At 46.9% G+C, this 13,265-nt stretch overlaps 1 protein-coding gene across 1 annotated transcript; it reads right to left on the minus strand.

The window, feature by feature from the left end:
• Positions 1 to 3,638: 3,638 nt before the first annotated feature.
• Positions 3,639 to 9,801, minus strand: LDLRAD1 (low density lipoprotein receptor class A domain containing 1). Its single transcript, XM_090048515.1, has 6 exons — positions 9,575 to 9,801; positions 9,019 to 9,073; positions 6,239 to 6,379; positions 5,757 to 5,894; positions 4,965 to 5,093; positions 3,639 to 4,473 (listed from the first exon to the last, which is right to left on the minus strand). Exons 1-6 carry the CDS (start codon positions 9,593 to 9,595, stop codon positions 4,328 to 4,330), a joined length of 630 nt encoding a protein of 209 aa, XP_089904641.1. The 5' UTR covers positions 9,596 to 9,801; the 3' UTR covers positions 3,639 to 4,327.
• Between the last annotated feature and the right edge of the window lie 3,464 nt (positions 9,802 to 13,265).

Here is a 13,265-nt window from a genome sequence, read left to right on the forward strand (position 1 = left end):
TCTAGAATCCTCCATCACCTTTGAAACTTGTGACCTGAACATCTTATTTCTTGTACCAGCACTCTGATATCTTTTCTGACCTCTTTTTAAATAGCTGTTTGACTCGGTGCAAGCCAAACTAATTCTTGTGTTTTGAGCTATGGCTATTGGGTGTCTGACTATTGAGGACTTTGTCTTAGTTAACTATTTTGGTATGGTAACTGCTAACGGAATTAAGAGCAGGTTGGTTAGTTGAGTTCTCAATACAAATAGAAAGAAATCCTTTTGTACACCACTGCATTCTTATGAAAACTCTGAAACTAAAATTCATTCTTATGAGACAGATCTGTGCTGTACGGTCAAAGAGCACTGTTTGCAAGTAGTGCCAATAAGCCTGTCTCTACAGACAAGCTGGCAGGGTAGATGTGCACTTCTATAGGCTAGCTAAATAGCACCAGCTTTTGTAAACCCATATCCACTCAGCAACATCTGATGACGTGAACATGGGTTCATGAAAGCTTGTGCTCTCAATCTGGTCTTGTTAGCCTATAAAGCTGCATATCTCCCCTGCCTTCAGACTAACATGCTTGACTACCTCTCTCTACAGATAAGGCTATCCATCTTTGCAGATCTTTCATCAGTAATACTATGTTCACTCTTGTTTTACAAAAGCTACAAAAAGCATGTTTATAACCATCACAATTTCTTAGATGTTTGATGACAATATATATGGCCATTTTAGAGGCCAAACCTGTGGAGTAATAGTCTTGTATGGGTTTCTGGTGTCTCTTCAGGAAGCTGGGTCAATACAGGCTGTATGCCAACACGAGCCGAATTCCAGCCATCCCCTCCTCTGAATGGCCTCACCTGCAGTCTATTACTCTGTTGGCCTTAATCATGTGCTTCTTTAAGACATGCAGTATGCTCACAAAAATCAAGCTGCTAACAAGGAAATGCTTACAAGAGTCACCTTGATACACACACACCTGGTGTTGTGACCAAACCTACAAATTTATTTGCTAATATGTATATGCCACCTTGTTTAATCCCTCTCCTTTCCTCCTCCATTAAAGTGTCCTTTCCTGCTCCATTAGTCCCCTAATTTTGCACCATGTTTACAAGGACAGACCTGTTTTTCTGTTTGTCCTATGAAGCCAAGGAGATGTCTTGATTTCATATGAGGAACACAAAGCCAGATGATCATGATTAAATAAACTGAAATTTCTCTGAGAATCTGGCTTCAGCTTAACTGAAGGGTGAAACTGTGGCAACTTGATCGTTTTGACCTGAAATTATGACCTGTGTGTATTCCAAACACCACTAATCGGCCTTCAGTATTTAAACAGCTATGAACCTCTGTTTAATGTTTTAATCTTGGACTAGAACTCTAAAGCAGCAAATATTTATTTTATAAAACTGCACGCATACTTCTCCGCTATATAAGCACTAAATACATGGCGGGGTTTTCACACAGAAGCTATTCCTCTTAGCTTGATTTTAAATATTTGCAAGGACAGGTTATCAAATGTACCTTAAAGGTTGCTATAGCATCAGTTCCATTACACAGGATTTTCCTATCTCATTCTAAATAAAAGTATTAGTCAGTAAAGTTCTTTAAAGAAATTCTCAAAGACCTATAGCTGTATCCCAGTTACAGATAGCAATAAACATTCACTGCTTATACAAGTCATGTAGAAGTCTTAGATCAGACAGAACACAGAGGAAATGAACAGGCTGAGTTTTGTATTTAAAGATTAGGACTTGGAGTGGGGGGAAGGGAAGAGGGAAAGGAAGGTGGAAACAGTGCCTGATGCCTGGTTTAGAAAACTAGATGTATTTCCCATAAAACTATTTCTTTCAAGCATAAAGTCCCTACCTACAAATACACTGGAAGAGATGCATGATATCTATCTTAAATTTCAATGGCAAATATGTCCAAAACCCCCGAAGTGCTTCAGGCATCTCAGCCACTGACTGCAATGACCACTTCGCTACTGTGTGGATCACAGATGGATCTGCTGTCATGTAAGGTCTACACTGGGAACTCGGGTCCATTTCCCAGCATACTGCTTTCAGACTATTTTTTCTTTCTTACTTCATCATTTCAATGTACAAACCATGTGGTAGCAGCCTAATCCGGCCTGTCCTCAGAGCGGTAAGCTGAGAGTTAAAACAGGCTGTAACCAGAAATGTATTTTATCATGTAGTTTGCAGCTGCACTAACAATTTATAGGAAGAAAAAGGTTTTTTCTCCCACCACTTTCTCCACCTGGGCAACCTTGCTTCAGTTCATCTTTTCATTCCTGCCTCTGTTGTGGCATTTACGATTAACTGAGCAACACCATAAAAAAAAAACCCTGACAGAGACAGTCCTTGCTTTCCAAATCAGACGCAATCTAGGCTGACCCAACTGAAGGAGCATTGTGGAGAGATTAATACAAAGCTACTTTGTTACAATGCTAAAAGGCTTTGCAGACAGAATGGGTATGAATTTGGGTTTCTCCCCCTTGCCAGTTCTCCCTGTTTTACGTTGTAGTTACATTGCAGCATTCGTCTGGCTCACCCTAGCTATTTGGTTAATTAGACCTTTTACTCCTGACAAGGCCATTATATGACGGATGCTCAAAGCTTCATGGCCAGCCTGCACAAGTTCAGGGCTCGCACTGCTTCACCTAACTCCAGCTCAGCTGTGTACTCAGTTCACATGTGGGGGTGACCCCTGACTTACCTCTGTATCCTCTCCAGCTGGCACAGCTACCACCAGTGTTTTCAGTGTGGGTTGAGAGACTACAGCCAAAGGTGCGCCTCACACACAGATGTCTCCAGGTACCATTTAAGGCCATGGTTCTCAATATTTTTAGAGCTCCAGCAACCCCCTCTACCAACTTTTTAATGTAGTGGCACGCCTGGTTGAGAACCACTGCTGGTGCTGCCAGTGCTTCTCAACCAGGAACGGGAAACACTGACTCTGGGTCAGATTCTCTTCCCTGTATTGGGCATTTACTTGCGATTCTGCGCCACCCTGCTCAAGTTCTGGAAATCCATTAATGCAAGGGTGCCCAACTTTTTTGCCCTGCAGGGCAGAGAGGTTGATCTGGCACATGGGGCTGGCATAGCAGGGGCCTGATCCAGCTGCACGGGGGTGCAGCCCTGATCCAGACATACCAGGGGAGGGAACAGCCTGGCCCCAACTGGGGGACATGGGGAGGGATGCAACAGCCCTCATCCGGATGTGCAGGGCTGAGAGGGGGGCAGGGGGCAGCGTGCCCCAATCTGAATGTGTGGGGGTCAGACCCAGCCCTGATCCTGCTGCACAGCAATGATCCAGGCAGGGCTGGATCTGGCCACACAGAGATTTTACCTCTCCCCCCGACAAATTTTTGACCCATGGGCCAGATGCCATGGCTCCATGATCAGAATTTGGCTCGTGGGCCAGAGGTTGAGCACCCCTGCATTAATGCATCATTTTTTGCAACATACCATCATCTGACCCTGAAGGACGAGTCATCAAGAAGCAGTGAGTAGAGGGAGAGGGTTCACCTATCTTTTACATAATCTGTTTTTCCAGGGCTCAAGGAGATAGAATAGACTCTCACTTAGGCCCCTAATTCCAAGTATTTTCTAATAAGTGAAAAAGAATCTGGCCCATATGATTTTTATTTTTTTGATATGGACAGAGAAGAGGATTTACAACTGAGTTGCGTTTAGATTGGAGTTACAAAAAACCCCAAGGGAACTTATTTTCCTTTCTGCCAACACATTGGTGACTAATGAGCAACCATGGCAGTTATCAAAAAGAAAACCAGTCAGAGGCCACTTACTGGTCTTCATTGCTGTTTGAATTGACAGTACATTGGCATTTGTCAGATATGTCCTGGGAAAGAAAGGAAAGTGCTGGCACTCACACCCACTGTCATTTCCCACTTCCCCCTGCAAGCATTCAAATGTATTTTGCAATCACAGCTTCATGCCTAGACACCATGATGCATCTTCAAAGCCCTCTACAGTCAGTGAAGACTAATCAACCCTCACCACACCCAGGGTGTTTAGAGCAGTGAGATCCTCGGCTGGGGCAACAGAGGAAGGCAGATGCAAGTGACCAGTCCAGAACCACAGAGTAGGTCAGTAACACATGGGATTAGCATTCAGCAGTTCTCATCTCCCAGTCCTTTGGTCGGCCTGCTGAGCCTACCGTGCTTTCCCCCTTCCAGCGCTGCGGTGCGGTGAGCAGCGAACCACCGGGTCCCATGGTTCTCAGACGACAACTTCAAACGAGGGTGGAGGAGACTACAAGGCAGCAGTGCAGAACGTGCCCAGTGGTGCATGGCTACTACTTGGCACGGGCATCTCACCTCATGCAGATGTACTCATCAGACCAGCTCGTGCAGTGCTGTACTCCGTCTCGGCAGAAGCTCCTGGGAACGCAGGTGCAGTACTCGTAAAACACTGGTGTGCAGCTCCACCACTGCGGCCCGCAAGGAGGGCAGCCAGCCACTTAGGGACAGAAAAGAGGGAACATGGATACCTCTGCTTCCCTGCCAAGTGACATTTTGGCAGGGTTTAACCCTGACACAGCTAACTATTCTCCTGCAAGGCTGCTAGTTTGGATAGAGCTCAAGTTGGCAGTGACCAATACTGTTGGCAGCAGGCATCTACCTACATGATATGGTATTTGGTGGTCGTGTTCCAGTCCCCACTGAACAGATATCAGTATAACTAAATCACCTCCTCATCTGGGACAGAGGCTGACAGCCACAACGAGAGGGACAATGAATTTAATGGGTTGTGGACTAATGTTGCTAGAGGGTGGTGTCCTACATCAGGGTCGGGGTACCTTTGTTGGACAAGAAGTTTGCACGGGTTCTACTTGTTTTGTAGCTGTGGGGGGTGGTAGTTTTTGAGGTGATCTATTCAGTAACATGTTCATCACCATTCAAGTTGGCAGAAAGGGCGTTTTGTTAATTGTTAGCCAAAGGGCGACTTACAGGTCCCCATCTCGTCAGAACAGTCTCCACAGTCATTGAATCCATTACACCTCTTATCAGCATAGATCCAGTAGCTAGGATAGCTGCAGCGGAATATCAAATATCCTGGAAGGCTATTGGGCAAATCACCTATTGGGAAAGACACCTAGAGACACTAAAATGCTCTCACTTCACTCAAAAAGTAGATATCAGGACAAGAAAGCAATTATTAGCAATAGTATTTTACACTCCCAATCCTCTGTCCAGCCAAGGATCTCAGTGCACTCAGAAGGTATTAATTAAGCCTGATAACAAAGCTGAGCGGCAGAGGGAAGCACCAGCGGGTTTCGAGGGAAATGCGGGCACAGAGAGGTTATGTGTTTTGCTCAAAGGAAGCTTCCAACAGAGCCAGGAACAAAACCATGATGTCCCTGTTCTGTTCTTTGGCAGATCCATCCGTTTCCTTGTCAGCTGGACCATAAATCAAACCCAGATCTCTCATATGCTCCTAGAGTACTCCGTCACAACGTCTGTTTAATTCTATGTTCAGTAAACCGATCAAACAATAGTCTTAGGCTTAAGGAATATAAGTGGGTATCAAGGGACCTGGATTCTTCCCTATCTGGATCTCCAGTCTCCCTGTGTAGAGTTGGAAAAAACAGTGTCTCTGCACCCAGCTTACAACAACCATTCATCTTCCCACAGCTACAGCATTGAGCCTGAAGTCAGAGGGAAGTGAAAGCTCAGAGGGTAAGCGAGGAGCAGGCCCAAGGCTGGACAGACAATCATTGGGAGGAGATGTCAACTGCTTACTGCACAATGTCTCCTGTTCGTCCTCTCCGTTAGCACACTCTCTGATTCGGTTGCAGACCTGATGGGCTGGAACGCAACTCTCTCTGTCATCACACAAGAAGCCGGTACGATTATCAGAGGTCACACAGAAACGGTTCACTGTAGGGAAAACAGGAAATAAATGAGTTTAGCTGGTGCTGGATCCTGTGTCCAAGCAGGCTGTACAATAGAGATCCACACATACCCCCACTGGGATTATGGCAACCAAAGCAATGGAGATTTGCTTTCATCCTGTTAAGCTCTAAGGACAAGCGTGTGTTCAACCTTAGCACTCTCAACCGAGAGACTGTAAATTCATCTCCAGAATCTCTGCTTCTCTTCCCCTCTTCTGTCTACTGGTTTCAGACGACATCTTCTGTGTCCAGCTGGTTGACAATACAGCAGCAATTTTTCTCTGAGGATTTATTACCTTGCTTAAACCAGGGTAACCCTGGAAGACTGACCTGGCGTACGTGGCGGGATTCCAAATGTGACGGCCAAACCGACAATAGCAGCGATAATGCCAAGCACAAACAGTGCGACAGCAGACACACAGACACACCTTCGAGTACACCTTAGCCATGCAGCGCATGCCTTGCAGCAATCTGTTACAATACAAGGAAAAAGAGTGTCAGCACGTTCCAACCTGAAAGCAGAGGGCAGAGGCAGCCTGACCCTGAAAAAGCTGCTGTTTACTCAAAACACAAAGCAAAAGCCCCGAGTTTATTCAAACCACTCCCAAGTTTCTTTAGCAAATTATTTCTGTGATGTTCGTTCACCTAGTGGAAACGGTTGAAAATCCAAATGTCGGCTGTGGTGGTTGGTTTCATAAATCACATGAGATCCTTTTTGTTAAGTGCCTGGGTGCTTCTATGGAGCTAAACAAAACAGAAGGACGCAGGAGCGGGTGTAATCCAGGATTCACACTGTTGGGTCCTACTGAAACGTTTTTTCAGGGACCCTCTAGCTGCTGATCTGAACCTCGGCTTTTGCAAATTCTGGTATCTATGATTTATTGCAGGAGTACCTAGGAACCCCTGCTCATGGACCACCTACTGTACAAATATGCAGCAATACAGTCCCTGTTGCAAGCAGCTCACTGGGCCAATGAAACTCATCACAGAAGCACTGCTGGCAAGGGAGCCAAAAGGAGCAAGCACCCAGAGATGGCAAGTTAATGCAAAAATCCAAGTGGAGCAAGTCACCAAAATCTTTCTGCAGAACTTGCCCAGCCCTGTGTATTATAAACCATGACACATCTATCAGCATACCAGGCTATGGCAGAGCTGTCAAATTCTTCCCCCACCTGTGGGCTGGATGAGTGGTGTAGGACTGGCCCCAATGGCCAGATTGGGCCCACACACTCCCCCAACCCCCGCATGCTGGTTACCCGCTCTGGGTGGTCTGGGACCCATGCTGCATGTGGCTTACATCCTGGACTGGTCAAACTGGGTGCTCTCATGCAGTGGATGTCCTGGGCCCAGCACGCAGGACTGGTCTAGCACATGCCATGTGCTACCTGTGGGTCAACTCAAGACCCACAGCCAGCACTGGGGTGCCAGCTGATGGGGCTGCATGGGCTGGATCCAGCTCATAGACTGTATTTTTGACATCCCTGGGTTATGGTAATGTCTGGGGCAGTAAGAAAACATGCAGAGAAAATGCTGCAAAGCAATACCATCGGTGCCAACAAGGCCACAGTCCATTGAAACAGCCATACCATTGCCTGAAATAATCAGTGTAACACATCACTGAATGTAGTCACCCTACCACGAGCTGCAAGACATTTGCACTCTCTCAAAAGACTCAGCTCAAAGTACTTTATGAAAAGGATGGTCACTACAATCAAGTAATTTAAACAGTGAAACAACTCACTTTACAAAGGCACAAGGCAGTTAAATAACAGGAGGAAGCCAGCAGTAAGGCTAAGAATACAGACACTCTCACTGACTTCAATGGGGCAACATTCAGTTTAAGACTCCAGGCAACTAGTCCCCTGCTCATAAAACCATTGGCAGCAGGGCACACTCTGCTATAAGGATTATTGATACTACTTCAAAGCTGTGATGATGTGTTGCAAAATAAGATCTCTGCAAAGGACTATTTCTATTGTCAGACAGAAGAAATACCCCGAAAAGTCTTCAAGTTGAAATTAGACTAAAAAATAAGGCAAAAATCAGGGAAATTAAATGCTAAGACTGTTACTACTACTTTATGTTAAAGTTGAACTGTGATATGCTCGCAAGTCAGCAAATATGAAAAAGAAAGCAGGAGATACAGCCTTAATACTGGTCTCCTGTACGTTTGTACTTTGTCTTTAAATTTAGGCTCACATTTCCTTCGATTCAACCAAATGTCTAAAGTAAGAGGAAAGCTGAATCATATTTGCTAAATGGTGTGTTGCTACATAATTAAAAACTCCAAATCGGTCCTGTAATTGAGGAGTAAGGAGCTGCAAGCTCCTCCTGAACACTGGTAGTTCTGGACTTGCAAAATGAACTGCAAAAACCTGTGTGCAGTACTCACAATATTTGCTTCCATTATTACTTGTGTCTGGGGCTGTACAAAACAGTTTGGAAAAACAGAGTCCTTGCCACACTGATGAATGACTTTGACCACATTTGGGACATACAAAATCCTCATATGTATAGAGAAGTAAGCACGCCATATTTCAGCTTCACAGGCAAGCCGATCCGAAAAGAGAGCATGAGAAAACAGCACACGTATGGTTATAACAAGAAAGCTGTCTTTGAACCTGAATTATAGAGATTGCAGCCAATGCCACTGCCGTAGAGTCAACACCAGTAATAAAGTGTCACCGTGCCTTGATGTTCAAATATTTACTGCTGAATTTTATTGAGTTTCAACATTTTATTTTGATGTGGACAGTCATTCTGCCGCAGTTTGACGAGGCCCAACCAGGACAGAGCACAGGTTCTTCACAACACGTGAAGAACTTAAACTAAAAGTTTGGATAGTCACTGAGTCTTCCTTAATGAAAAGGTTTTCTGTTGTTACACAGAGAAGTTAGATGCAAATTATACACCACGCATATTGCCACGTTCATACCAGCAACAGGAATGTATGCCCTAAAATCCATGTTCAGGACATTTCCCCTAGCACAAATGACAGAAAAGCCACAACAGTAACAAAACCTTCTTCGTGCTCACTACTATGTGGAGAAGAATGGAAACCCTGGACATTTTTTAACAGACTTTTCAATGATGCACTTTTTGCCAATTACCTGTTTCTTCAGAGAAGGGTTTTTTTGAATCAGAAGGGACTCCATCAAAAAATCTCTAAAAACAAAACAAGAAAACAGTGCTTAAAGAGCAGTGCTTTAGAAGTAATAGCAAATTATTCAGGCCCTTATATATTACTTTACATGAGAATCTCTCATACACCATATTATCAACTTTAGAGGCAAAAAGATTGGTTTGAACTTAAAATGTGTAAAATATGCCAGAGGCAAGGAGCTCTTGGAGTGCTATCTTTTATTAAGAATTTTTTGCCTTTTGCATAATTTCTGGATCACAGCTACAACATCACTCTTGTGCTAGTAAAATATTTAATTAACAACATGATTGTTGAGCTGTCTTTTTGGTCTCCTCCCCCCATTGGTAAAATTGATTCTCATAAAACCCCAGCATTACATTAAGCTGAGTATTTGACTTGTGGTTTAATTGCATGTTGCTTTTAAACTACTACCTGTGTTACAGAAGCCTGCAATAGAGAGACCAAAGAGCAGAAGATGCTGTTTAACAATTTCCAAGCTATTTTTCTCAAGGGAGGAAAGTTACCTGAGGATAAATGTTGTTCATAGTTCACATACAGCCACGGGAGGGTTTATGTTTCCCTAGCCCGAGTGGTAAAGCTCTTGGGAACTGTTTTCGGTGCAGAGTTCAGCCAGGCCGCAGGCAGGGCGAGTCCTGTTCAGGTCCTGCTCTTTTTGCATGAGCTGACACCCTTCAAGGCATGCTGGGTGCGTTACCTGGTTACTAAGAGAAACAGAGGAATGAATGGGAGAGTCAAGCTAATCTGTGGCCATACAGATAAAGGAACAACAACAAAAGAAGGAGCATCAGCCTTTCCCCAGGCTCAGGACTGAAGCAGTCACATCCTGGTCCCTAGTGGACACATTGGCAAACACCACATTAGCTGAACTGAGCAATGCTGCCCTTCGAGCTCGGCTGGAAAGGATGCTCCAAGGCAGGACAGAGACACTTTTGCAGTATTATACTGGAAGCGCTAACTAGCAGAGGTACCTCTTGTAACTGTCCTGCAGTCCTTGGATGGGGCACCCAGAACTACTTGCCATTGACCTAATTCTTCCCCCATTGAAGACTGTGTAGACCTGCCCCCAACCGGGCTGGGAGCAGGGTAAGGCAAGGGAGCATGCTGGTAAAATCCATCCTTCCCGTCTTGATGCTCTGCATCTATTATTTCTTGTCTGTCTGTCACTAAGGGATGAGTATCCGGGGGAGGAAAAGCTTTTGAGAGCTTGAAGAAGACAAAGCCACAATACTCAAGCCCGGGGCTACAAGGGAAACTGGAGACAGGGCAAGGTGCGTGCAGGCAAGTGGGATGGGCAGCGGAAAAAGAAACAAAACGCGCTCTACCATTATAAAGTCATTTCTAAAAGCAAACTGACCAAAGCATGTAGCAGGGGCTCAAGAGCAATCATTTCTACTTCTGGCTCTCACACCAACCCCTCCTATGGCACTGGGAGACTTGTTGCAGACACGCTGAGTACCCCTACTTTCTCCAGATTTAAGTCCCAGAGTGGGGGCTCTAGGCAGAGGAGAGGGGGGCATCCCACACATCTCAAAACCAGGGTCTGAGCGGGAGGTGACATTTCCCCTTTTCACACTCCCTTGGCATAGGGGCAGAGCCAAAAGAGGTGGCCGATGGTCTCACTCATCTTGGTAGCTTACCCTGGGCCAGCAGGGTCTAGTCTCCTGTCTCACTCCGTGCCTCCACACCTTCACTGGGAGCACACCATGAGCTATGAGCCAGTTCAAGTCTCTGTGGTCTTTTCTTAGGTCTTTGTGGAAGATCCGGTCCCAGACAGCCTGGCAGTCGTCACCAGGGAGCAGCTCCATGGTCAATAGCCCATCTGTCTCTGACTGCCTTCTGTATCTTCCTGTGGTTGGACATGGTGTCTGGACTTTTCTTCTGTAGCCCGTCCTCGTTCCAGCACTCCATCGCCCTGTAAAACCAGAGGTGCTCCATGGTGTACCACCTCCCCTTGGCTGGAGCGTACCCCTCCCATGGTCTCAGGAGGTGACCTGTAAAAAACTTGACTAGACAGGCTGTTTTGGTTGCTGGCCCAGTCACCAGCTTGCAGATCTGGCTCTTGTACCGTGCCTGCAGGAACAGGTGGCTGTCTGGCACCCCCCTGCCCCGGCCCATTTCTTCTTGTACAGGGTCTTTCTTGACACCTTCTCCATTCTGGATCCCCAGAAGATGCACATGGCTCTCTGGATTCTGCGGGTGACACACGTAGGGGGGTAGGGGGAAAGACCAGTGCGGTGTACAGAAGCACTAGTAGCAACACCACCTTCATGAGTGCCATGAGGCATCCTCCCCATGGAGATGTGGCACACGTGCCACAGACCCAATTTCTGCTTCACTTTGGCCTCCTCCTCCAGGCCCTCCTCCTGCTCAGCTCGGGGTCAAACTCCACCCCAAGGATCTTGACCCCCTCATGGGGGACTGAGACCCCCAGGGACTCTTGGTCCCAAGTTCACCCATGGCCAGGCAGGTGCTCATGCTCACATTAACCTTGGCCCCTGCTGCCACCATGTAGCGCTCTGTCTCCACAGGACACTTTCATAGATTTCATAGACATTAGGGCTGGAAGGGACCTCGGGAGATCATCGAGTCCAGCCCCCTGCCCAAAGGGCAGGAAGTCAGCTGGGGTCATAGGATCCCAGCAAGAGAAGCATCCAATTTACTCTTGAAGGTGTTCAATGTAGGTGCTTGAACCACCCCCGCTGGCAGGCTGTTCCAGACCTTGGGGGCTTGGACAGTAAAGAAATTCTTCCTTATGTCCAGCCTGAAGCGGTCTTGCAGGAGTTTGTGACCGTTCGACCTCGTCATCCCTTGGGGTGCTCTGGTGAACAGACGTTCCCCCAGATCCTGGTGGTCACCCCTGATAAACTTATAGGTGGCCATCAGATCACCCCTGAGCCTGCGCTTTTCCAGGCTAAAGAGTCCCACGGCTCTCAGCCTGTCATCGTAAGATCTGTTTTCCTGACCTCTGATCATGCGCGTGGCTCTCCTCTGGACTCTCTCAAGCTTCTCCACATCCTTTTTGAATTGTGGAGCCCAAAACTGGATGCAGTACTCCAGCTGCGGCCTCACCAAGGCCGAGTACAAGGGGAGAATGACATCCCGGGATTTGCTCGAGAAGCATCTATGGATGCAAGCCAGCATTTTGGTCGCTTTACTAGCCACAGCATCGCATTGCAGGCTCATGTTCATCTTGTGGTCAATGATGACCCCCAAGTCTTTTTCTTCTGTAGTGCTAACCAACGTAGCACTGCGGAGCCTATAAGGGTGCTGCAGGTTTTTCCTCCCAAGGTGGAGAACCTTGCATTTTTCGGTGTTAAACACCATCAGGTTCTCGTCTGCCCATTTGCTGAGCTTGTCCAGGTCAGCCTGGATCACCCGCCTATCTTCTGGCGTGGATGCTTTGCCCCAAAGTTTGGTGTCATCGGCGAACTTGGCCAGTCCACTCCTAACTCCAATGTCCACATCATTAATGAAGATGTTGAACAGTATGGGTCCCAGGACAGAGCCTTGAGGGACCCCACTGGTCACAGGGCACCATAATGAGTGACTGCCATCAATCACAACCCTCTGGGTCCGACCACGAAGCCAATTTCCCAGCCAGCGGATCGTGGTGGAGCCAAGGGCACAACTGGGCAGTCTGGCCAAGAGGTGATCATGGGATACCAGATCAAAAGCTTTTTTGAAGTCAAGATATATGACTTCAATCTCTTCTCCCTTGTCCAGGTGATAGGTCACCTGGTCATAGAAGGAAATGAGATTGGTCAAACAAGACCTACCCGCAACAAACCTGTGCTGGCTGTCCCTTAGGATGTTAGCCTGGGCCAGTCCCTCAAGGATGGCCTCCTTAATAAACTTTTCTAAGATCTTCCCCAGGATAGAAGTCAGGCTAATGGGCCTGCAGTTAGCCGGATCCACTCTCCTCCCTTTCTTGAAGATCGGCACCACATTGGTCTTCTTCCAGTCTTCGGGCACTACACCAGAGCGCCAGGAGTTTTCAAAGACCCGTGCCAGGGGCTGGGCTATGACGCTCGCCAGCTCCTTGAGTGCCCTGGGGTGCAGATTGTCAGGGCCGGCTGACTTGAAGGTATCCAGCTTCTCAAGGTGTTCCTTCACGAGGTCAGCATTGATGGAGGGTAGGGGATCCCCATCACCCGGATCTCTCTGTCCCATAGCAGGCATGGGCATCCCGTGTGA

This window comes from Crocodylus siamensis, chromosome 5 (genome assembly GCF_052110815.1).
Source record: "Crocodylus siamensis isolate JL-2025a chromosome 5, ASM5211081v1, whole genome shotgun sequence".
NCBI classification, from domain to species: domain Eukaryota; kingdom Metazoa; phylum Chordata; order Crocodylia; family Crocodylidae; genus Crocodylus; species Crocodylus siamensis.

Coding starts and splice junctions, on each gene's coding strand:
- LDLRAD1 (XM_090048515.1), bottom strand. CDS start 9,595: ATGAACAACATTTATCCTCAG. Junction 9,074..9,574: donor TGAACAACATTTATCCTCAG/GTAACTTTCCTC, acceptor TTTTGTTTTTAG/AGATTTTTTGATGGAGTCCC. Junction 6,380..9,018: donor ACCCTTCTCTGAAGAAACAG/GTAATTGGCAAA, acceptor GTATTGTAACAG/ATTGCTGCAAGGCATGCGCT.